At 37.9% G+C, this 26,717-nt stretch overlaps 3 protein-coding genes across 3 annotated transcripts; all 3 read right to left on the bottom strand.

Moving 5' to 3' along the window:
- Nucleotides 1-2,091: 2,091 nt before the first annotated feature.
- On the bottom strand, nt 2,092-4,104 carry LOC149104842 (fibroblast growth factor 2-like). The gene is made up of 3 exons (XM_089272277.1): nt 3,964-4,104; nt 2,570-2,619; nt 2,092-2,359 (listed from the first exon to the last, which is right to left on the bottom strand). Exons 1-3 carry the CDS (start codon nt 4,079-4,081, stop codon nt 2,177-2,179), a joined length of 351 nt encoding a protein of 116 aa, XP_089128403.1. The 5' UTR covers nt 4,082-4,104; the 3' UTR covers nt 2,092-2,176.
- Nucleotides 4,105-17,100: 12,996 nt separating this feature from the next.
- Nucleotides 17,101-20,584, bottom strand: LOC149104841 (uromodulin-like). Its single transcript, XM_089272276.1, has 4 exons — nt 20,564-20,584; nt 19,334-19,499; nt 18,260-18,388; nt 17,101-17,565 (listed from the first exon to the last, which is right to left on the bottom strand). Exons 1-4 carry the CDS (start codon nt 20,582-20,584, stop codon nt 17,201-17,203), a joined length of 681 nt encoding a protein of 226 aa, XP_089128402.1. The 3' UTR covers nt 17,101-17,200.
- A 1,550-nt stretch (nt 20,585-22,134) lies between these two features.
- Nucleotides 22,135-23,098, bottom strand: LOC149104840 (uncharacterized). The gene is made up of 2 exons (XM_089271469.1): nt 22,740-23,098; nt 22,135-22,534 (listed from the first exon to the last, which is right to left on the bottom strand). The coding sequence occupies exons 1-2, from the start codon at nt 23,038-23,040 to the stop codon at nt 22,356-22,358; spliced, it is 480 nt and encodes a 159-aa protein (XP_089127595.1). The 5' UTR covers nt 23,041-23,098; the 3' UTR covers nt 22,135-22,355.
- Between the last annotated feature and the right edge of the window lie 3,619 nt (nt 23,099-26,717).

Genomic DNA, 26,717 nt, shown 5'->3' with positions numbered 1-26,717 from the left:
TTGAAATGTTGGTGACATACAGATTAACTTCATTCTTATGAGGACGAAAAAACTCGATTAGTTCAATGCAACTGATGAGTCCGCCATGTTTGTTTTGAACTTCCCGCGCGCTCCCGCGTATCGTCCGATAACTCAGCGGTATTTTAGTAGAAAAATTGACCTGTGGTGTATCAATCATATAGTGGTTTTCTGTGTACCTGAGACTTGCATTGCATTGGGCATCCCTACTGTGTACGATTTTCGCGTCATTAGCGCCTCAAACTCCCTCAAACTAAGCTCGATAGCGAAATAAATGCTCCTTTTCTCTTAAACGAACACGGTGACCCCCACTTTTTATTTAATAATTTCAATATCCTCAATAACTGAGAAAAAAATTAGCAGAAATCTGTGGCTACTTTTTTGGCAAATGAAATAAATACTATTAAAGATTGCCAGGATGAAACATAATTTAAAATTAAAATAAAAACGTTCGCTGGCTAAAAGTTTCAAAAAGAACATGAGCTTTCGGCTGTCGATCTACAGCCCGCGACAGATAAAAATGGAATGCAAAGGGATAAAATGTATGCAAAAACAGGCGAGATAAAAATAAGAAGAAGAACAAAAGCAAAGTAAAAATGTGTAAATTAGGTGACTATTGTTTAAAAAGAATACTATACTTTTTACTTTGCTTTTGTTCTTCTTATTATTTTTATCTCGCCCTTTTTGCATATACTTTATCCTCTTGCATTCCATTTTTATCCATCGAAGGCTGTAGATCGACAGCCGAAAGCTAATGTTCTTTTTGAAATTTTTTAGCCAGCGAACGTTTTCATTGTAATTTTTAATTATGAAATAAATACTACAGAAAGAGACAAAACGGGCCCAACAGTGCATGTCCAAATTATGGAGGGCTATGTGTACCTTTCACTACTGTATACAGAGTTGCTCATAGTCAATTGTTCCATGAGTGCATACGTATTAAACACAATATAAGGCCCTATGTCAGGTAAAACCCTAAGGAGACCAAATACATCATGGCGGAGAACTCTCGAAAGTGAGATGAGACGGACCTTACATGACCAGAAATGTGGAAGGCGGCAAAAGATCGAAAAATGCAACTTCGTTTTCAGGGCCCTCTCTCTTCCTCGAGAAAACCCAAGGGAGGAAGAGAGAGGACCGTGGGAACAAGGTTAGGAAAGTTGCGAGCTTATGCCTCACAAAGGGTTAAGAGGACGAGTGAGTGATTACCCTGTATGGCATTTATAACTGAGGGCTATAACTGAGTCAGACATGAGTTACACAGCTACCCATAGACTGCGAGGCTCTTCGTGGGAAAGAAAGGAAGAAGAGCCTGCCCGCATCACTTAGAGCCCAAGAAACCCCGTTGATGCCACGCGGAGCGAGTTGTCAGAAATCAGTCAATCAGCGCTGGAACACCAAATATATATGGATTGACACCTTGTCCACGCGATCTGTGTCGCGCTAGAGGATACTGGGGTACTGGATGGCCACGACTAATGCAAAATATAATTTGACAAGGGAGAAAACATATGCCAGAAAAACTCAAACGACTATTACAAATGTTTCAAAGTCTCACTGAAAATCTTGTCCACAGAAAATGTGTTTTGTCCAGCAAGATGGGGTTTCGGTATATTATTATTATCTAAGTTTAAAACAAGGGAATCAATGTAGCACAAAAATCTTATCTGTCACAAAGAGTCCGGCGTAAACCGTGAGCAGGTAGAGAAATTAAAAGACAGAATACCGTAAATCACAACTGCTGCCAAATTTCAGCTGAGCAAAATAGAACTGCCTTTCAGGATATTCAGCGATCGTTGCTCGAACACTCTCCCACCCCCACCCCCATCCCCAACCCCAACCCCACCCCCTCTCCTTCACCATTGAACGCCTGTCACGCAGGCTATATTACGTTCAGACAGGGGCGCAGTCATAATTCACTGGTCTAATCAGCCTATTCTATAACCCTGTCTTGAATGTCACTTCGCCATGGGGGAGTTTATTGGAATAGGGGCGCTTGTTAAAAAAGAAACGGCACTCATCTAGGGAGCGCATGTTGGAAGAAGGGTGCTAAATCGAATCATTACGATGGCCTTATTAGATCGAGCACGCTTACGTTTATATCTTTTTATTCTTTACAAGTTAGTCAACTTTGTGAATCAGTCGCTATCCAATCATCTTACAGCAAAGATTCTTTCATGAAACTAACAGCCCCCTGACCGCGTTTAGTTTTGGGCCCAGGCTTCGCCTCGCCTTGTTTCGTCAGCGCTAGATACCAGTCAGGATTGAGCATGGATTGATACGAAGTGCACTCGGTCCCACAAATCTCTTTGAAGACACATACTGGCCGAGATGAGGAGGTCTGTGGAATTTTAAAAAAATGACCAAAAAAAAAAGTAATGTGATAGGATTGAGTGGAGCAAGATCAAGATTCAACGAGTATAAAGAAAAAAAAATAGTACCTTCAAACCCCACCCTTATCAGTGATATTGTTTTTGAGTCTCTACCCGGTTATTCCAAACACTATTGTCCTCTAGACAATTCAATTCAAAACCAGACAGTTCTTACTTACTGTGGTATATAACTCTCCGCTTGCACTCATTGCAATGTACTTTCCTGCCGCTTTTCATTTTATCACACCGGCCTCCACCAACTCCATTACAAGAAAAACTATTGACAAAGAAACACAAGAAATAGCAGCTGCAGCTGGGTCACAAATGTCAGTGTTTCACTGATTCCTGTTTGTGTATTATGGAGCAACTGGGACCTGTTGCCTAAGTACAGTGTTAGTTCGGTTCTGAATGGGATGCTAGTGCTGCAGGTTTCTTTTAAGCGTCAACAATTAAGTTTCGACAACGACCACTACTCAACATGGCGGCCATACTCTTGCTAATAGGTCGACCGAAACATGCAGCCTTGGTTTACAGCGCACATATTTTATATTGGACATCCAGGTTATGGTCAATTGACGCCTATAAAAATGAGTACTGGTTTTCGATTGGATCGCGGGCTCAAGCTAAATTAACGTCTTAAAACAGTTGGGCATCGTTGGTGGGAAAGTGAAAAACTTAAATTAATCACCGTAGTCGGTGACAGAATGTTTGTCTAGCTAGATTTCTGATTTTCTGATGACTTCGTGCAAAGCATCTACACACTCTAATATTGTAACTGTATAATAAAGCTACCAAAGGACACGAGTGCAGTGTAGACAATTGCACACAGGGAACCCAATATTATAACAGGACTACCCAATTTATTTAGGATCGCCTTCCAAGTATTCCATTTAAAAAGAACAGCCCAACGTACGGCGAATTACAAAGAATGAAAATTATAAAGAGTGAAAATCATCAACAACGAACTACGATTTTGACGTTCCACCAAATTATCTAAATTAACATTGAAAGCGGAAATATGGCCGACAATGAATTGGTCAAAAAATTAAGTTCATCACCGTCATTGAGTTTTTCTTTTTCGTGTCTGGCTACACGTAGACAATGCTATATTTTCAGTAACAGTCAGAATTCCTTTTCTTTTAGTTTCAAGACGTTGTAACTCAGTGAAGTTCACATCAAAAATACATTTTTTCATTGACACTCGGCCTTTTCGAATGCAAATCTCGATTTCTTGAAACTGAAAAATGCTTAAAGCCATGACTAGAAGTTATACTCATAACTGACTATTACGCATTTCCTTTAATGTAAGTTTAGAGAATATCGTTCTATATGAAGGCGACATCCCTTCCTTGCTTGATGATTCTCTTTAATCTCCTCACCCGCCTACTTGACAATGTAACAACATCGTAAAGAGAAATAAGAAAATGATCGCTCTCGGAAATAAATGGCTAAAAAAAATGCGAAGAGTTTTGAGTTTTGGCCGGGTTACAATTCCTAGGCACGAATGTAACACGCAGGCATTCTGTAAGTTATACGTTACATTACAATTAGCGAAATAAATTTCTCTACTCACTGTAAATATCATTTTCGTCCCGGCTTCCCTCTACGCCGTTCTCGTTTATTCTGAGGTAGAAGCCATGACTGCATTTTAAATGCTTCGGTGACGACGTGTTGGGAGTGAAATGAACCATGTCGTTTGTTGCTGTTGACTCGGTAAGTGATTTGCGATACACTGAAGATATTTCGAGTGTACTAGTCTAACTTAATTGCACACCTGGATTAATCGTGACTGACGCCTACCGAGTTAAAAGAATTTCGTTTTCACTCACCCTGCCAATTCCCTTTGCATTTTCTTTTTGTTTGGAACGGCAAGTGATTTTTCCTCTACATCGTTTCTTTTGGCCAGCAGTAGCTTATTGAAGAACAATTTCGCATCCTTGATGGTACCAAACTGACACTGACGTGCTTAGCATTTGAGACGCCACCTTAGACCTCAAAAGTGAGAATTCCCTGGTGCCGAGACGGGATATGCCTAGGCTCGGCCCAAAAACTATGGCTATAGTCTATGAGCCCTCGACAAAAACTCTTTATATGACAACAGGGCACGATCGCACACACGACAGTTTTGAAAGGGGAATTTGTCCTTAAACGATACCTAAGGAAAAAAAAAATTTTTCCTGACCGTTCGTGAAGTATGAGCGAAAGTCTGGCTGGGCCTCGTTGACAAGGAGCTCATAGAAAACCTGGGGACATTGTCCAATTATTAACGGTTACTGATCGCCTTTGTGTAACATCAAATATTTTCTTATATTGCCATGAAAGTTCCCATTTAATTGTGTGACAGTTTATCCTATTTATAAGTTGCGTGATTCACGGAATCTAGGAATAATAGAAATCGGAAGCACGTGCCTGACAGTCTCAATTAGTTCAGTCGATGATTACCAGTTAATTAGCACCAGATTGTAAACGCGTTCCATCTTATCAACAAAACATGTAAGCTTGCGTGTCGGGTAATATTCCGTGATCAAAGAAACTGTTTAGAAAAGGTTGTAAGCCAATCAAATTAGATTTCGCTAAGTTTTAAGCCAAAGAACTGATGTTTCAGTATTTGAGTGAACAAAACAGAATTGCTAAAAGCTTTTGAATAAACAAACAAAATTGCTAAAAGCTATGACACCAATTGTGTAATAAGGCATGCATGGCTCATATAACGTTTGTAGAGTGGGTGGGTTATGATGTTGTTTCATTTTCCTCTGACATTGCTTTGAAAGCCGCCCTCTCCCCCCCCCCCCCCCCTCCCCCCCACTACCGCCCTTCACCCCTCTTCCTTAATGTTCTCAGCAAGTCAAAATTCCAAAATGTCACGTGAAAATGCGGTTTCTGTAGCGATCGTAAATGAAGAGGAGAAATATCCGCCACGGAATGCGCGAGTCCACAGTTTTTACTATATCTCACTAGTATAGTTTTCTGTAACTTGTCTTTGTGTTTAAACATTCGTTTACGGTTTGAATTATTTTACTTTACGCATACCATCGTGCAATAGTTTAATGTTTGTGTTCAGTTGCAACCTCCACGCCAAGCATTATTTTTTAGAGAGTCGACGGAGAAAATGAAAAAAACAAACAAACAAAAAAAACTTGCGTTAAAATAACCTGCAATGCAGGCGTTTTTCCTGGACAAGGGAAACCCCATGGGCTGGTTCGAGATTAAACTAGCCCTTCCACGGCCAGCGTCAAACAGAGTGAGATCTGAGTACGAGATTAGGGCTGGTTAATTTGACCCGCTCGGGCCGAAAAAAAAAGGACAAAGAGTACAAAAAAAGATAAGAAAACAACAAAGAGACGAGTTTGCTGACTCAAGAGACAACCGCATTGCAGCCTAGCATAAAGAGTGGGTCCCCAATAGGTTTGGCGGGATGCGGGATTTGGCTTTTTTTCGCGGTGATATTTGGGATTTGAGCAGAAAACAGGGGCGGGAAGCGGGAATTACACTTACGAGCGGGAGTGGGATTTTGTGTTTTTCTGGGGTTGGGATGTGGGATTCGCAAGGGGAACAGAGCGGGATACGGGACTTCAATTCTTATATGACCACATAAACTGTTATTGACCAGCGCAAAAACCACAAGCTGGCAGAAACGAACCTTTTGTGTATATAGCTGTGTCAGGTTTCAAGTAATGAATAGCAACAACTCTGTACCCTGTCAGGTTCTGTCCAACGTATCCATTATCGCTTGACCACGTTAGTATCATGAGACTGTATGAGGTATTTGAGTCCTATTGCAATCATTTGTGTTGACCTCTGACATCAATGGCATCTGTCCATTTCCAACATTTTCGACACTTGCGTCTGCAATCTTGGCCCCCAGATCCTTTCTAGTTTTTCTAGTCTTTTTACCTTTTTCAGAGCGCTTGCTTTGTTTTAGAGCAGGATGGCCATACCGAATGGCGGTGATAGTGATTTACCGAACGAAGTATACAACATTACGAATTGCGTCACCATATATTACGAAAACGATTTGCGAGCAGGAATGCCTTCATTTGGAAAGAAAAGTTCTGAGCCCAGATTTCAAGGAAAGTGAAGACGCTGAAAGCTTTGAAAGAAACTGTCAAGTGTGTTTACAGGCCATCTCTTAAAGAGAGGGGTGAATAGGTTTTCGGATCGACGGATTTGGCCTTAAAAAGCGCTCGGATTGTGGATTTTTTCCGTAAATCGAGCGGATTCGCGGATTTTCAAAACACTGTGCGTGGATCAGCTGTGAATTTTGGCGCGGATTCCGGATTCTGCCTGTCTTGATGTTCCTGTCTTGATCTTGGGTTCTAAACGAACTTTGGATCATAGAACTTTCTTCAGCCTTGGTCGCTATGTTAATGAGTTCTTCCAAATTCTTATTTTTTTCGAACAAAGCTCATTTAAACTCAGGTGTGAGACTGTGTTATAGTCATCAAGCATGTTGCCTTCTTTACTATTTGTGCGAAATTACTAGTGACAATGGCATTCACATTTACCTTTAGGGATGCAATTGTGGTTTCGGATTTGAAGAAAAATATTGGCGGATCAACGGATTTGGCGAAAAAGAGGCACGGATCGGCGGATATGCATACCCCTATTCACCCCCCTCCTTGAATATGGTAATGAACAATCATTTTCTTTCACTGATACGTGGACAAAAGAAAGGAAAACAGTGAACCGTTTACAGAAAGAAACGTTATAATTATTTGTTCTTACTTGTCTGCTAGCCATTGAATTCTTTTGTGATCTTTTATGCGATGTCTATTTTTAAAAGGTTTCTGTGTTAGTAATTAAATTAATTATTAATTTAACAAATTAATAATTAACGCAGAAACGTCTCTGAAAAGTGGCCGGGATCGGGATTTCCAGGTAAAAAATGGCGGGATGGCGAGATTAGCAGGAAAAATGGGCGGGAAAGCGGGATCTGAGAACCCTATTGTGGACCCTCTAAAGACTGTAACATAAGCAAAGAACAAAGATGTTTTCCGCATCAAATGACCTCATTTAGGGGTTTTTAGGACATTTACGACAAACGGTAACTTTATACTTTTATACTATTATATATACTATTATATATATATACTATTATATATACCAAAGAGTGCTCAGTAAATAAAAAAAGCTTCCACGAAAGACAAAGGCAAAAATGACTAAGGTGCAACTTTTAGAAAATTAGTTTCCCAAATCATTACAAAAGACTGTGATCTAGATCATATTCTCTTGATTATCATCATCATCATCATCATCATTATCAAGAAAACTATTGGACCAAATACAACAATTATATTTTTGCGTGGGTCTTATCTTTTATACTTTTCGCGTATCGTCAATTAAGGACCGAAATTACTTTCGCAAAACAGGCAGACAGGAGATAAGATGTGACCAAAAAATGTATTTTTCTCCGTTTTCGTGAATGATTAATAAAATATCGTGTCAATTTTACCTGAGAAAATTTTATCATGACAATATTGCGTGATTTTTTCGAATTCTAAGTGAACGAAAATATTGAGGGTGTTTACAGACAAACCAAGACAAACTCGGATTCTTGGTCAAATTGGAATTTAAGAATGTCGGTTTTTATGAAGAGAGCAGAATAGAAGTACCCGGAAGAAAATATGAACGAGATCTAGATGAAGAGGTTGAAGAGAAAATTCAACAACAAACTCAACCCGATTATGAGACAGAGTTTGGGATGCCAGCCCAGACAAGTGGACGTTAGGATACACAAAGTAGGAGAGTATAAAATGCGATTTAAAGGCTGTCAATGAAAATGTAAGAAGGTTTTCAAACTCACCCTCTGCTTGGGTTGGATGAAGCATTATTGAAATCGATGACACAAAAATGAGGAGGACAGAAACATTCATTTTTACACCGCAACGAACGTCTTAAGTTCTCAAGTCTTATGGAAAGTAATGAGCTAGCACCAGCTGGCGATGTGAAGTCGACATAACAGCTTATTACAAGTCAACACTGTCTAATAAGAGATGGCGTGTTTTGCCTCAATCATTCAGAGCTATATTTCTTCTCATGTCAGTTTGACTCCTCTTGCTCTTACTAAGACTTTCTGTTTAAATGACGCACTTATTACGTCAACAAAATATTTCTATCTGTGGGTTTCTCAACTAAGCTTACAGGAAGAAACTCCTTCTTGCGCTTGCTTATGAGTGAATGTTTTATTCCAGTGAAAGATACGTCCCAAACTCAATTTTTTAGCAATCACTTAGTTAAAAACCTTCAATTTCGACGGTATTTTCCGTGTTCCCTATCTTTATTTTGGTTCTTTGTTAAGAATTAAACATTGATTTTATTGTTTTCATGTTATTAATTTTTTTTGTTCAGAATTGTTCGTGGTAAAGTTAGCGTGAATGTTGAATACATATCTATATCAGGACGTTATTGCGATTTCGACTGTTAGCTTAACCCTTTGAATACCAACTACGCATATATGCGTAATTAATGGTCGTGCTCTTTGTACCACTTGTGACGTCATCAATTTAAATGTCATCAGATATTCTTGATAAGCAAATAGTAGTGCTAGGCTAGCCCTTTCCGCACAATGGTCAGGTTTAGATATCGACGACATTCCGACGTCGCAAATCGAGAAACAACGTTATCAGTTTCGGTGCAAAAAACGGTGGTAAAATGGTCCACAACGCCTATGATTGATCAAGGTCCATTTCTAGGCTTCGCCCGTAATTAACATCCAACTTTTCACTGCAGCCAGAAAGAACATACAATGCAAAAGGTAGCCAGTGTTAAAGGGCCGACAAAAACAGAAAGGAAAGGGCCAACAAACGAAATTGAGAACGGTTAATGGCAAAAAAAAAAAAAAAAAGTCCAAATTTTGGCTTATGCGCATGCCCGGAATTGAAGTTTTGCCCAATTTTGTACCTAATCCTCGAAAAATCTCTCCTTTTAGTAAAAAAAATGTTTTTTTTTTAGCAAAACTTAGGCTTATTTAGCGTCGTGGTAGCTAAAAAACCTGACTAAACGGTTAAAAACGGTATTTTTTGGCGAAAATTTGGTATTCAAAGGGTTAATATATTCCTCGCCTTTGATAACGTTTTGATAAAAGGCAGGATGTTGAACATTATATTTTACAGCCCCGCATGCATGCGATTGTTATAAGTTAAAAGTTAGTTAATTAATCAAACGCCATTCAAACAACTGAATTTAAATTTATGCTTTTTCTTTTGCAAACAGATTGACAGATTGCCTGCTTCTCATTTTGCCATACTTTTAAATTGGAAAGAAAAAAAAAACATATTTTCAGGCGCCAAGTTACGCTTGCGATGTAAATATGGCAAACTTTTTTTTTGTTCCGAAGACCTTGTATTTTGTATTTCGATAAAGCAACAACTCATGTATTTACTTTCACTCAGTTAAAAATCTTAAATTCCCATGGTATTTTTCGTGTTCTCCACCTTTGTTTTTGTTCTTTATGGAAAATTTCAACATAAATTTCGTTGTTTTAATGCTTAAAATATAGTGTTTCTTAGTTCAAGGTGGCTCAAGATTAGTTAACCTGAATATTGAATAAATAACTATGTTAGGGCGTTATTGCAGCTTCGAGCTAAGCTTGTATCCAATTTAAAAATAATATTAATAATAATAATAATAATAATAATAATAATAATGATATAAATATTTATAAAAGGGAGTGATATTAAACGTTATATTCCGCAGGCCTCCATACACATAAGATGGTTACAAGTTAGCTAAATGCCATTCAAGAAACTGAATTTACATCATGCTTCATCAGTTTTCACATCTTACGTCTAGGGGAAAGTGATAACATAATATTGAGCTAACACAAGCTGGAAACATGGAGTCGAAATATCAGCTCATTAGAAGTCCTGTCTCAGAAGAGATGGCGTGTTTCGTCTCTGTCATTCAGAGCTATTTCTACTCGTGGCAGTTTGACTACTCCTGTTCTTACAAAGACATCCTGTTCAAATTACGCACTTATTATGTAAACAAAATATCCTATCTGCGGGTTTGTCAACCGCGCCTACAGGAAAGAATTTCTTCTTGTAGGCCTGGGTGCATGTTTTATTTATAGGAAACGTTCCAAACTCATGTTTTTACAATCACTCAAATAAAAACCTTCAACTTCGTCGACATCTACCGTGTTCCCTAGCTTTGCTTTGGTTCCTCATTATGAATTAAACATCGAGGTCGTTGTTCCATCTTAATAAGTTTTTTTGTTCATATTTTTTCGTTATTAAGTTGGTCTGAGTGTTGAATACATATCTATAAGAGGACGTTATTGCGACTTGGTCTGTTAGCTTAATATATTCCTCGGTTTTGTTAACGTTTTGACAAAAGGCAGGATGTTGAACATTATAATAAACAGGCCTCCATGCGTATGATTGTTATACGTTAAAAATTACTTAATTAATTAAACGCCATCCAAATGACTGAATTTAAATTTATTCTTTTCCTTCTGGCAAACATATTGTCCGTTTCTAATTTTGCCATACTTGTGAAAAAATATTATCAGATGTCAAGTTACGCTTCCAATGTAAATATGACAAATTTTATTTTTTCGAAGACGTTTCACTTTGTTTTTCGCAAAAAAAAAAAAAACAAAACAAAACAAACAAAAAAAAAAGTTTTTTTTCGTAAAAATAAAAATGCTACAGTCGAACCTCCCTCAAGCGACCATCCAGGTAGATGCTTACGGGAGGTCGTCGTTATCGAGAGCTCAGACCTTTTTGCCGGTCAAAATTTTGGTTCATTAGCATATGGTAACTGCAGAGCCTTACCAATGCTTTATATGTCTTATTCATCATCAGAAAAGTCAATTTCGAGAGAAAAACCGGTACTTTTCGTTGAGAAAATTTCTATCTCTTGTAATGCGATGATGTTACAACATCTTGGAATGTGTCTTGTTGCCCAATTTTCGGTCTATAATGTGTTCAGTGGTCGCTCACACGAGGTTAAAAACAAAAAGGAATTTCAAACTTTTAGCTCTAAAAGTGGTTGCGGCCGCCTACGAGAGGTGATCGCTTATAAGAGGTTCCAAATATAGCGATCTGACTTGGAAACTTTTGGTATTTTGGAAAAGTGGTCGCTTACGAGAGGTGGTCGCAACTGGAGGTTAGACTGTACACTACATGTTATTACGTCACTCTTGGTCTACAGGCAAACCAACAACAGACGACCACATGTATAATATGAGAGTTAAAATGTTAACCCTTGGTAACCACGAACTGAATGGTAATTTCATTTCCGGTCGGTGCGGAGTGGACGACGGTGATCGAGCATCACTTACATGCGCAGAATATTGACGGAAGTAATTTGTTGTTACCGGTAGCGGTTGCAATCTGTCACGGTCGTCCTTGTTATAAAAGTCCATCTCCTCATTAAAGAATTAAGAAATGAAGAGGGGTCACTAAAATATATAGGCATAGGAGTGGGGGATTATGTATTATTTTTTTAGCCATATAGAGCATACCGGAGAAACACTTCCAAACGGTCTACTTGCATGGGTCAACTAATACAAAAAAAATTCACGACAGTGAGAGAACGACCTCACAATATTGCGCCCAGATCGGGTTTGGCCAGAGACATGTGCTACAACAGGTACTCTGTAACTGTTGGTTTCCTTTTGAATCACTCTCGCTTTCCGATTAATCAGAGCTGCAAAGATGCGAAATAACGATATCATCTCCACTGTCACTTTCCGCATCAGAACTGCTGTCCATATCATCGTCACTGTTATCATCTTGCAGTACTTCGTGCTGCTGAAGAGAGACATCGGCATCAAGTACCTCACCCATTTTGATCAAAGCATGTGCAGTGACCCGTCGCACCTTATCATTTTTCTTGCCCTTTAATTGAAGGTTGAAATGACTGACGAATACTTGTCAAGCTCTTGATTGCTTAATTGCCCAACTTTACCAGTGCGACAAGGAGTGTTCCAATCATAGTCCTCGAAGCATTCCTGTTGTTTCTGCTTGCATTTCTCACGTCATGTATCTGTTTAAGTTTGCATCCGGTCTTGCGGGTTCTTTAGCATTATTTTCTTTTGACATGCTTTTAATGATACAATTCTTTGCTATTTCATTGAAACAGTATTTTTGGACTGAACAATTTGCATGGCAGAAATTGAATGGCAATATGAGGTCTGTTCTCATTATATATTTCTTTCATTATCTATATTTATGTTTCTTTACATTTTATTTCTTCCATGCCGGCTGCCTTGGAATTCATCACCAAAATTGTCAACTGGAACAGAGAGTAACAGCAAAGGCTATTTTAAGTACTTGTATAAGGACCTAAATCACGAAAGGCCCAAGTAATTCAACAAAATACTCCCAGATATGTACAAACATGCGCAACTCTATTTGCTGGATAACTTTTTAACAGAAATAGACTTAAGCCATGGGCCAGTGAGCAATATCAGTATAGTAAAGAAGTGCAACAGGAACTTGCTCAAATGAAAGGCGATGTTAGTGACAAATAAGAGAAGTTTTTAAGCATAAAGCAAAGTCTTAACTGAGCCTTCAAGGGTTTGCTAAATAAGACAGGCATGAAGAACGGAAGACAAAAAAAATATAAATAAAAGAAAAGCTGAAAAGGGCAAGAAAGAGCGCCTAAACAAAATCCAAGAGGAAACAAGGCGTAAAATCATCAAACGTGATTCTGAGGAAGCTTACAAGTTTATTACAAAACAAAAACTTCTGTTAAATGAACTAGAAAAATTGAGAGCAGACTGACACAAAGCTCGATTAGCAAGCCTCATTAACAAAGGAAATTGGCATCCAGAAGCAAGGATATGTGCACTTGCGCTTATGCAAAGCTCACCGATTAAGAATTAGAGGCAAACTGCCATGAAGAGGAAGGACATAGTGAAGAAGAAGTGAAAAGTAAAAAGATGATTGCAAAGAAAGAAAGAAGTGGTGGAGGATAATAAAGAATTCAATGAAAGAAATTAAGTGTCATTGTCAGAGAAAACCGGGCAGTACCAAAAGATCGAGGTCGGCCGTTTACCTTCATCTTTTCACAGTATAAAAGCTATCCGAAAAGATTAACAGCCATGACATTTAAATGAATTTTATTTAGTTTAACATTCTGAAACGTGTACATGAGTTTTTCTAAAACAAATATATATTTACAGAATTATTGCATTCATGTCTGGATGGAACAAATGTCTTAACTAGCGAGTTTAGAGATTGTACTTCTAATTTAATCAATTCAATTCTGTGTTTATCCACCATCATTTCCATCCAAATCTCTACAAGTAGGCTCTTCAGTCGTTATTAACAGACTGGAAAAATTTATATGAAGAGAAGTTATTCTTCGCCGTATTTCTTATACGTTTACCACTGACGGTAAGTTAATGTTTAAAACGAACCATGGTTAAGTGGCATGTTTTGATTTCCCAACAGAAACACCTTTCGAGATAAGATCATTACGTTCCATCCAGACTTCTGGCACATTTAAACAATGAAACAATATTTACACCGACAGGTTATAACTATATCATGCATTCAGAAAGAATGCTTTAATTTACTAACACAGAGGCTTTACCCTAAATTCCCAACTTAATTCTCATTAATTTGCTTTGACTTTGCTTCGCTACGCTTAGTGATTGGTTTAAAAGCCTAGCGTCACATTTTCAAGCAATCCTAGCTAAGCCTCGCTCGCACATCTTTTCTCGAGTTCGTATTCGAGTTCAATATTGCTTCAGTCGAATATCTGTGTCCATTTTGATTGGTCAGATTGATTACTATGGTTCTCCTTTTGCCACAGTCAGTTAAAAACCTCTCCGGCTATGGGTTGAATATTAAAATATGTTGTGCAAGTCATTACTAAACGTTGTATTGTACGTAATGTAATTTAATTAGTGCTCCACTAAGATGGCATTGGGCCTCAGTGTAGCGTGATAGCGCGCAAGTCATTCGTACAGTTTGAAAATTGTATTTCGATTGAAAATTAATTGGTTTCTGCTGGAATCTGTAAGAGAACTAATAACTTCGTGGGATGCAAATTCAACCAGGGAAGAGATTTGGAGGGATGAGAGTTACTTTCATCCTCAACTTGAATTTCGTTTAAGTTAATTTGCTGCTATTTGAAATCTATTTTTGCATCAGGAACAAATTAATCAACAATAATTCCAACGCTTTTCTTTTCACTCCTGGTGCCTTTTGTCGCACGGAAAACATGACAAAAGCACTATTATGCTACTGGCCCTTTGAATCACTCTAGCGCTGCGGTAAATATAACTGAACATACATGTATATATATATGTGTATACCTTAGTTGTACTAATCCCCTTAAACATTACATTATTTTAAGTAACAAGGTGAATAATGATTACTGTTATAATAATAAAGGGTCCTTATTCATAGTTTTAAATAGACGTTAAAACTTACAAGGTACTTATAGACTGTCCCAATAATAACAATTTTTAACTATGATCCAACTTGTAAGCAAGGCAATTTTGGGCATTTTGTAGTTTCTGCCAGAAATTGCCCCGTATCCACTACATTTAAACTCAGGTAAGGCAAATGAGAAAAGTTAGAAAGGAGTATTGATATTCATCACTAACATATGCAGAATCAAATAACAAAGGCATTGAACGTATATCTATAAGTGACAATTGTCTGTTTAAATACCTTACACGATGTTAGCACTACAGCTTAAATATATTTACAAAATTAAAGTAAGGAATTTGATCATTCCCTGAAAGATGCCTGTCTGTGGAAATAACTTCGTTGCCTGGAGTCTATCACAGAGGAGTTAACTAAGGAATATGAAGACTAAGATTGCGAAATAATGTCCTAATGACGTAAGGCAAAATCCTTCAAGAATGTGTGATAAAAACTGAAATTTTCATATCAATCTGATCAGAAAAGTTGAAACACCAAAAAGAATTTTGAGACAGATGTTGGGCTAAAAGAAAGAGGAGACGTACAAACTGAATTGTTTCTTGGTTAGATTACCGAAGGAAGAGTTTTTTTGATAGATTGAGGAAACAGGCAAAATTTCTGGAAGAGATTTCTTTTGTTGGCCTCTTAATATCTACATTATGTACACACAATTTACTAGCTCAACATGCTGCAACAGAAATCAGCAGCCTTGGAACTTTCAGAGTTGAGATAATTTCTTTTGTAAAATCCGCCATATTGTACCTAGAGAGTTCTACCACCGTCATTCCATATCAGCTGGCATTTTCAGCCGTGCAAGGAATTCGTAATTCTCTCCTCTCTATCCGTCTTGTACGTGCAAGCGCCGGACGCTATCGCATTCATTGGTACTACGGCGACTAAAACCGTGAGCCAAAACCTTTGTCACGCCTTGTGTAAATATTTCACAACGTCACCTGCTTCCTTTCATAAATCTGACAAAACCTTAGTGGTTTGTGTCTTTGAAATGGCCGCTAGTGTGGCTTAAATGCAGGCGTTTAGTGTATGTTTGTAAAACTACCTGAAGAGATCTATTACTAGTTTAATGTTTAATTTTAATTTTAAAAAATATAAACCAAATTTAAAAAGAAACAAAAAGTTGTAATTTAAAAAAAAATTATAAAACTTCTCGGTCTGCTTATACTACAGAAACTAGGCTGTGCTACTAAGTTAAATTTACGAGAAGTTACTATTTCATACAATTGCAAAATGCTTGTATAATGTCTGGGATGTCAGCAAATTTTTAAGTTTGACTGTTGTCTGGGCAATAGCCAACCATGTTTACTAAAGAACTTTTGGCATTCCCTACAGGCGATTACACTAGATACATTTTTTGAGAAACCAAATCGAACAAAAACACAGATATATAAACAAACATAAATGAGCTAACCTAAATGAGCTAAAAAGCGAATATTGTATATTGTATACTGCTTATAATTTCAATCAAAACTGGTTAAAAAGTGTTCAATAACTTTTAAACAAATTAAGCTAAACCGATAAGAAAAGCAGTTTTTAAGATAAGACAAAGTAATATTTGTTCCGCGCAATCAAGAAAAATTGTTACTCTGGCTTTCATATCAAATTTCTTTTTGAAGTCTCTTGTCTTGAGGAATGGAAGTTATGAAAGTTTTAAAAACCCCTCACTTTTCACAAATTATATACACGACTGAATATTGAAAAAATTATCAGATTTTAAGCTTTTGTAATCACACTCTATTTCCTGCTCTATAAACGAGAGCAAATGGATTGCTCAAATCACCCAAAAGAATAGACCTGCTTTGATTCAACATCTTTACTGCAGGGCCAAACAAAGTTCTCAGAATCTCTCTTAGAAGACAAACTGTACAAAGTTATAACAAATCAACTTGAGCAACTAATTTCTTTAAAGCCTTGACTTTTGTTAAGAGAATGCGAGTTACTTTGCTAACGCTATTCGCATTGATATTATTGCTATTCGTCTACTAGCTCACTGTACAGCGTTACAGTGTCTTGCCTAAAAAAAAAAAAGCCGTCTTATGTCACGCCGTCAAGTGTTCTCCCGAGAAACGCCTGAAACTCGATGTGCATTTTGTTTGTTTATAGTGGTCAGGTTGTTCGTAATCCAGGTTTAAGAGTTGATGGAGGTTTAAAGTTTTCTTTCGTGGGTAAAGTATTTTCTTTGCTTATTTTTAGAGGTCTTAGAGCTTGTAAGCCGTCGTCAAAAGTAACACTAATTTTGGCCTAGCTTGGTCATGCTTTGAACAACCAGGCCATGGTTAAGTTTTACTGTAGGTAATGATGTCGGGAAGTAATATCCCGCTTGGCACTAAAAGAGACAATGATCTAAGTCTCTTGCCACTACTATTCAACTGAAGCTAACTGAAACATACGTATGCTATAACCGGATTAGTCAGTACTGCAATATCGGGAAGGACAATTCCACGAGGGAAATAACTTGTAGATATAATAGGAGCCGCAATTCTTTAATTGAATGGAGAATGATATGTCGCAACAGGCAAACTTATTAATGCAGACGTTTCTTGTGACTTTACCCTCAGCCACTGTAGGATGACCACCACTCAACCAGACAGGATAGGCTGCATCACAACGGTCCATCGGTGGACATGTGGTCACCATTTTTGTGCCTGCAGCTCCTTGGAAGCGATACCAGCCATTGAGTGTGTGGTCACATTTGTGGTTTACTGTTACGTAGTCATATTTTCTTTCTGCATCTGTCAGATTTTGGTAATTTTGCCAGTGACATACATCAACTAAAGGAAATACACAAACGTGTAAATAAATATGTGATAAACACAGAAGACATTTGACATATGTCGTCTTGTGTTTCGTAGTCATATCTTCTTTCCGCGTCTGTCAGATTTTGGTAGTTCTTAAATATGTCAACTAAAAAAATCAAACAAAGTAATACGTAAATAACTCTCCCCTGATCCGTTTGTCTTCGTTTCCATTTTTCCTGGGAACAAGGTTGTTAAAAGATCTCGCCACCGAAATATAGCTTCTACAATAGGTATTAATTACCACCTTTTTGTCTGTTTATACGAGAAAATCTTCATATTTACATTTGAAATTTCCAGTTCAAATGCTGTTGGGTAACCTGTAGGTAAGCCATAGCTGAATAAATTTGTCCTTCAGGCGATGATATTTAGCGGTTCTAAGTGCAAGAACATCGCAATAGCGCCAGTGTTTCTCCACTAAGGTATGTTTACTCTCTGGCATTGGATAAACCGCTGGAGGAATATCATGTGGGATACTTTAACCAACTATGTAGTGGATTCTAACTTCATATGGGTTATTTATTATTTTTTTCCTGATACATGCCTACTTGTAATATAAGATTCTTAAATGTGGCAAACTGTCCTTACATAACGAGAAATAAAGTTTTTAACTGTAGCTAATTAAAACAGAATAGAAGATATCCCTACTAATGATAAAACTGTGTTGCACCTTCACAAATAGCACCGTTCTTTACAAATCCATCTTTGCACTGGCAGGTATACGATCCATCCGTATTCTTGCACTCAGAGTTGACAACAGCAACACATGGGTCGACCTGTGCTGCGCACTCGTCGATGTCTAAAAACAAAGGGATCTAAGTGTTACATTTTCAATGTCACAATGGATGGTTAAGTGTCCCATTACGAGCATAAAAGGGAATTCTGGTGGAAATAAACTACTTTACACATTAAAAAGGCGAAAAAAAGTATCAGAAAAATCTCAAGAGAACCTTGTTACGAAGGAAAATAAGTAGAATTGGCGCCTTAAATCCACTCCAAAGTTTTTACGTTTCTATAGTGATTTCACGGCATATAGAAACACCTATAGCAGATACATTTTATTTGAGTAATCGTGTGGCTGGCTAAAGGGAAACTTTCAGTGATATCAACCACACAGTACTGCGATCTGCCCATCGATTGTAGACGTTTCATCCCTGTTACTTGCATGTGGTATTACCTGCTGTTATCTACAGCGATTATCTCATTCACAGTGTTCCAGTAAAGTCTACATGTAGTGCGCAGCTGCAGTTGAATTCGTTCACTCGTCTAAGTAACTAACTCTTCGCATCATTTCGCCTCCACCTGCCCACAAAAGGTGTAAAATCGGTCCTGAATCGAAGCCATACCCATGCGGTCAATTCCCCATCTGTCCCCCCTTCACCAGATTGGAGGTTATGACCATGGAACTACACGCCCTAGTGTGTTTAGCATGTGTAACTTTGGGTCGTGTGTCCACTCACAGGCAAACGTTTACAAGGAAATATGCTGTAAAGAAGGAATTAAAACATTTCTGCTGGAAAAGTGAAAAAGATGAAAGTTTCACAGCAACTCGTAAAAAAGGTTTATCTTTTGGTTTCCCCGTGGCCATAGTAGTCAAAGACGACTTTCTTTTTTTTTTTCCCTTTTCCAGTGGCTGTCAATTTCTAGGAAATACACCTTTTGATTGGCTCCCAATCTTTGTTAACTTTGCTGTTTTATTATTTACACGAACGATAAGGTTGGTGAGGTTATCTGTTTCGATTACCAGTTTCACATTGCGTTCCATTAAATCCAGGTGCGCAACTGCAGTTGAATCCGTTCACTCGGTCTGTACAGGTCCCGTTGTTCTTACAGGGATGACTTGCACAATCATCAATATCTGTTTCAAGGTGATAAGGCAGAAAGTTAATAACGGTCACATTCGATAGAACCTGCAACAACTAACAACAAAACTCAATAACAAAACTATGCTGGAAGTTAAAAGATACAACACTGCGCGCAAACAACTTAGAGAGAGATTAAAACCCGTAGAATTTGAATGAAAATTAACTAGTTTTGGCTATAGTTACCTGTTTCACATTGTGTGCCATTGAATCCTGGTGCACAGCTGCAGTTGAATCCGTTTACTCGGTCTGTGCACTTCCCGTTGTTCTTACAGGGATGACTTGTACAGTCATCGATATCTGTTTCAAGGTGATAAGGCAGAAAGTTAATAACGGTCATACCATAAAATTTCACGTTAAAGCTTCCCGGATCTAAACCCTATTTGCTAACAGAGATATTAATTATTCCAGATATTAGCGCCCCCCCCCCCCCCCCCAACCCCAAAACCGGATACGAGCCCATCCAATGTATAAATCAGATAACGTTCTGTTCCTTTCAAGTTGTTCCAGTCACACTGGTGTTTTATGAATGTTCTTGAAACATATTCTCCGTTTATTGTGACGCACAATAAATGTATTATAAATCTAATAGTTCTAAAGGTATTGGTATGTTAGCTTTAATTAGTTGCTCAGTTACGTTTTATATCGTCGTTCCGAAACATTATTTTTATTCCACTTATATTCCCCCCCCCCCGGATATAAGCACCCCCGTCTTTAAGCCCACACAAAACCCCTTATGACGTTATATGATCCCAGGGCTTTAACTTGGGATTGTACGGTATACGATAGAACCCACAACAACAATATCTGCAAAATAACAAAAAATGCATAAGATCGTTTAACGGCCCAAATTTCGCTCCTTAGAGACTTGGATAGGTCAACTGGACAGAATTAAGGAGAGAAAAGAAAGTTGTGGAAAAAAAGTGTGCTTTTCTTTAACCAAAAATGCATAAGCAAAAATATCTGTTTCTCCTCTCTTCAAGCAGTTTAAAAATCGAAGGAAAATGAATTTTGGATATAGCTACCTGTTTCACATTGTGTGCCATTAAATCCTGGTGCACAGCTGCAGTTGAATCCGTTCACTCGGTCTGTGCAGGTCGCGTTGTTCTTACAGGGATGACTTTTACAGTCATCGTTATCTGTTTTAAAGGAAAAATGTAGAAGGTTAATAACTGTGAGGAGAGAAAACCAGATTATTTAGTATATTTTATATATTTGCTTTAGATATATATATTTTTTAGTTCATTTTGCATTTCTAAGTTACAGTTTACTATTCCAGTTCATTAACCGTTACAAACACCTGCTATTTTTGTTGTAGATCATAACTGTAATAAGCGCTGAGCTGTAACTACTACCTGCGATAGTCTTTTTGTGAAACTGTCAACTACCTGTATTGTTTTGAAAGTTATTAATGTTGCAAACTACAAATTCCGTTACAGCTAATCGAGCTCCCTGAAATGTATTAGATAATTTTAAGTTAAGACTTTTTAATAACTTTACGTAATCCTTTAGAATCGTGTTTTGGGCTTAAAGAGTCGTGCCTTGTAAAATATTCTTTGGTTGCGTTCTTGGATTAAAACGATATCGTTGGACCTAAAGTCTAATTGCTGTTGGCGTCTCTAAAGATAACTCCCTGTAACAGATTTCGGTACTGATCTCCGCAACCAGAAATTTTCACCAGGTTTTTACAGAAGTGCTTTCCTTGGTCAAAAATCTATTATCATATAACGGTCATATATGATAGAACCCACAGCAACAATATTTGCAAAATAAGCAACCGAACAACAAAAATATGTTTCTGTCCTTTTCAAGCGGTTTAAAAAGTACTGTAAGCGAAATTGAAAGAGATTTAAAAGAAAGTCCTAACAAATGAAGAAAAATGAATTTTGGCTATAGTTACCTGTTTCGCATTGTGTGCCATTAAATCCTGGTGTGCAGCTGCAGTTGAATCCGTTCACTCGGTCTGTGCAGGTCCCGTTGTTCTTACAGGGATGACTTACACAGTCATCGATATCTGTTTTAGAAGATAAGATTGAAAGGATTAAAATGCAATTGCTTATGTTGTTACACTTGACGGAGCCCGACTAGGAGCAAATAGGCAAAAGAGATCACTAACTAACTAACTTTCAGAGAGTTTTTTGCTTTTTATAAAGAAAAACAAAACATCTTTATCAGATATCCATCATTATCATAATCCAGTCAGGGAATAGCAACGGATCTGCTCCTTGAAATATATCTCTTCGACACACAACTTCTTGCTGGGTGGGAATCTTCTGGTTCTGACCACCCGCTGTCAGTTGCACGGGGAAGATGGAGCCTGTTTGCCTGTTAATTATTAGTCTAGAGAAGATAGCAGATCTGGAACCTATCATTTTAGCTCTCAGCTTCATGAGCTATATGAACGCTCTCGTTGTTTTAACTCTAAACAATTAGTTTTGCTCGGATGGAATCTGATTGGGTTTTAAAGCTGGCCTTGTTCTTTATATTTATGGTTCTCGGCTTCTTGACCTTCATAAATGCTATTGCTGTTTTAACTCCAAACAAATAGTTTTGCTCGCATGGAGCCTGATTGGGTTTTAAAGCTGGGCTTCTTCTTTATGAAGAGCATCTCATAAATTAAACAGTCTATGTCCATGTCTTGAACGTTCTTTTCGCTATGGAGACGCTTATTGGAAGGGTTTATTAAAACACACTCCTGGTTATTACATTAATAGAAAGGTAACATAACCTAAATATAAAAGTTCGTAAAAATTTGATTTAGCGCCAAAGTTGCACTTTTCGCAAATATGCCTTGTTTTGTAAAATACAGAGTCTCTAATCACAGACTCACAGAAACAGCCTGGAGGTTTAGGCATTTTATAGCGCGTAGATGAGTCTTATTGCAAGAAGTTTGTAAATAATAAATCAAGGTAAAACCCCGAACGTATAGTTACCTAGTTTAGACATGTCACAACGAGCCAGGACTGCCTCGCCAGGTTTAGTTGAATGGAACCAGTAATTACCGCTGACTGCATCTTCTCCTTCACTCGCCCTGATTTCGGCGCACGACTCAGCTGGCAACTCGGGAATGGATCCGAGGGGAACTAAAAATAGAAAAGTCAAAAACATTGTTTTTTTTAGCGCTTTCTTGTCATTACTAAACACCACTTTTGTTAAGCACTCTTCACGAAAAACTGCGGGCTTTGTTTGTAGTCCTCGGGATGCAATGAGATTCTGGGCACGCTCGTATAAGATACGAGTACTATCCTTAAAAAAAAGATGAGATGAACATTCAAAGAAGAACAATACCTCTTTCCCTGAATCGTTTAATATAGAACCGATCGCAGTCCGGAACAAAATCTTCGGGTCTGGCTTCTTTGGTGCGGTTGTTCAACTCACATATGCCTTGGCTGATGACGTAGTTAAAGCTTTGACATCTGACGTCATCATCACACTTGTCTAAACAATTAAGCCCAATTCCGGTCTTCTCCTCGATGAAGGTATGTCCTTTCAACATCATGCCACGGATGGAATATTTGCCTTGAATTATACACTGCTGAGCGTCCAGTTTATAAAACATCTGAGACATCAGAAGCACCGTGATGGCCATACTTATGCCAGCTTCTGAAACTGTCACATGGAGAGAAAAATATCGAGTCTTGCATAATATGTCTCTTTAAACCGTACGTTTCTGTTGTAACTTGAAAGAGTACGAACATTTTCATCCCAGTTTAGTTTGTGTTAACAATGTTAATTTTCTTGCATTATACCCGCATTTAGAGAGATCAATAAAGCTATTGTTACTGTTGTTGATGGTAACGATGATCTTCACAATTACATGTCACCATATTTCTCCTGTCAAGTCATTTTTTTACCTCCCCAAAATGTATGGTAATCGATGACAATCGATGACAATCGATGACAATCAATGACAATTAATGACAATCGATGACAATCGATGGCAATTAAAAAACACAAATTTTTTGGCCATCGATTGGTCATCGATTTCCGATATCAATCGATTAACTGTTATCGATTGATATCGATTGCCATCGATTGTTATCGATTATCGGTTTCATCGATTGATCACGCCGGGAAAGAGAAATCGCTTTGTAGTGATTATCCCGAAAACGTCGGTCAAAACCGAATGACGGGAATTCGAAGTTACAACAAAGTGTAAATTTCTTGACTCAAACGAAACACATGCGCTGCGCCGACAACATGAACCAAAAAAGTACAATTGTTCTGGTCAACGAACGAATATACGGTCGTGCTCCTCCCGTATGCCCATATTCGATAAGAATTTTCCAGGTCCACGTCATGTACACGCCATGAATACTCTAGAATTCTATAGCTTTGGCGTCAAGATCACGTATTCGAGGATAAACGTATACACGCGCAGATCGCACATACTTTGAATTCATAGTCTAAATTTTGTTTCCAGGAGAATGCTATGCACCCGAACTGTTACCTTCTTTTATAAAGTTCTTTTTACAAAGGGTTCGCCATCATACCCAAGGAGTACGACAGATGTGTGGTATATTTTAACGAAAATCCTCGAACGATTTTGAACGGAGCGTATTCCACCATATTCGACACGAATATTCCAGGTGTACGTCACGTGTTGTGTGCGGCTTGAATACTCTAGGATTCTATTGCGTCACAATCACATATTCGAGTCTAGAATACTCTAGAATATTTTGGCTTTCACGCAGTGCAAGCGAGCATCTCGATCTCTTATAGCTGAGTGTCAATGAGCCAAATTCCTATGAATGGCAGCGACACAACACGCCACCTGTTATTACACAGTGTTGCTTGTAACCAATCTTGAAATAAATTTAGGGAGCGGCTGGTGAGGGAATCATTGAAATTTACTTCGTTAAGTGAAAAAGAGAGGTGAAAAACTCAGGCTGCGTCCACACTACAGTGGAGAAATTTGAAAACACGGCTATCTTTCTACGGTTAGGCCCGCCGTCTCCTCTAATCCATTACGAAAACGCTCTTCGAACAGGAGGAATTTGAAAACACGGCTTTCTTTCTATGGTTAGGCCTACCGTCTCCTCTAACTCCTCATGAAAACGCTCTTCCAACAGGAGGAATTTGAAAACACGGCTATCTTTCTATGCTTAGACCTACCGTCTCCTCTAACCCGTTATGAAAACGCTCTTCAAACAGGAGGAATTTGAAATCGGCGGCTTGCGTTTTAGTGTGCGTGGACGGGAAACATTTTGAAAACAGAGCTTTTCGAAAACGATGACATCGCGATAATTAAACGATTTACCTGCCAGAGTTTTCCTTAAACACAAGCCAAAATAACCGGTGACCAAATTTTTTCCTTGTAGCGTGCAAGAAAAACATTTACTACGTTTTTATATATGGTCTGTTGTATTATGTAATAACCTGTAACGCTGGCGTTTTTTCTGGAAAAGAGCTGGTTAAATTTATTTACGCATCAACCTAACTTTTTGTTTGCTTTCTTCAACTTACTGAATCCAAGATAACGCTCGCTTAGACAAAAAGAAGACAAAAATGTTCAACAAATACACAAAACGAACGAAAACAAATGAAACGCTCGAGTTCGCTCGCTCAAGAGAAAACCGCATACTGGCCTTTAAACCGCAACATACTTAAACAACAAAGATGTTTTCCGCATAATTTGACTAATTGAGGGGTTTCAATGATGACATACGGTAATTTCATACTGTGAGGAAAATGGGGTATTTTAAATCCACCTGTTACTGGTAATAACTTCCTTTATTGATTCTCGAGTGCTTTGGAGCACCAAAGAAGTCGTTTTTAGTTTTAGGCTACAGAATTCAAAGGATAATTATCTTAATTACAGAAGACTGACCGAAGAAAACTGTGGCACAACGCATGGGCATAAAGTTCCTATTTTTGTTTATGATTAAATTCAGATAATATATTTTTTAAGAACAGCATTACGTATAGTAGGATATGTTTGTTAGACTGTAACAAGAAAGCCCGCATTTCGCTTATTTGCCGTTTGAACTCCAAATTTCCGTGCCCTTCGAAGATTTTTGAAAGATCTCTCCTCAAAGATCACCTTGCCGATTTTAGTAACGAAAAATGCAGCATCATTCTTTTTTAGGCGATATAACACAAACTAGACATGCATTTTACAGACCTCTTTTCCCATCTAGTAAGAAAATAGCTGGTTTTGATATTCTAGCTACCTCTTCGTCTTTATTTATGTGCTGACTGACTGAGAATTATTTTTAAGAATGTAGTGATGCTATAAGATAAATGCAAGTAGCAATTTCTCGTACCAACTCTTGTAAAGAATTATGCGTCGGCAATCGTGTCAAAAGGCCCTGTTACAGTTGGTTATTAACATGCCTTGCATTGCTGTCACGAAAACGTGCGAGACATGTCCAATTCAGGGAGAGTTACACTAGACGACACTTCGTGCAAATTGCCTCGTAGATGCGCAATAAAATTGTGAGACAAATTACTAATAAATTCCGGTAAATTTATTCAAATGTTATTTGTGGAAGACTTAGCGATGATGCATCAAGAACTTGAAATCTCCTTGAAAATAGTTTTCTTTATCTTACAGTATTTTGACATTACAACTATCGGCTTTAAAATACCAAAGAGTGCTAAATAAACAAAGCTTCCACGAAGGACAAAGAAGACAAAAATGACTGAACTGCAACTTTTAGAAGATTAGCTTCCCAAATTATCACAAAAGACTGTGATCTGAATGATAGTCTCTTGATTATCACCATCATTATCATCATTATCGAGAAAACTATTGAACCAAATAAGTTCATTTATATTTTTGCATGAGTCTTATCTGTTAAACTTCTCGCGTATCGTCAATTAAGGACCGAAATTGCTTTCGCAAAAGAGACAGACAGGAGATAAAAATGTTACCAAAAAAAACGCATTTTTCTCCGTTTTTGTGAGTGATTAATGAAATATCATGTCAGTTTTACCTGAGAAATTTTATCATAACAATTTTGCGTGATCTTGGCGAGTTGCAGCTGAATGAAAATATTGACGGTGTTCAGACAAACTCAGACAAACTCGGATTCTTGGTCAAATTGGAGTTTTAAAATGTCGGTATTCATAAAGATAGCAAAATAGGAGTACGTGGAAAAAAACATGACCGAGAAGAAGAGGTTGAAGAGAAGAACCAACAACAAACTCAACCCACTTATGAGGCAGAGTTTGGGATGCCAGTCCAGGCAAGTGGATGTTAGGATACACAAAGTAGGATAGTATAAAACGCGATTGAAAGGTTATCAATGAAAATGTAAGGAC

Source organism: Orbicella faveolata, unplaced genomic scaffold (assembly GCF_042242905.1).
Source record: "Orbicella faveolata isolate gen_17 unplaced genomic scaffold, um_ofav_v1 contig_34, whole genome shotgun sequence".
Taxonomy (NCBI): domain Eukaryota; kingdom Metazoa; phylum Cnidaria; class Anthozoa; order Scleractinia; family Merulinidae; genus Orbicella; species Orbicella faveolata.
Note: the sequence above shows the minus strand (reverse complement) of the source record. Positions and strands in the feature narration are given on the sequence as shown.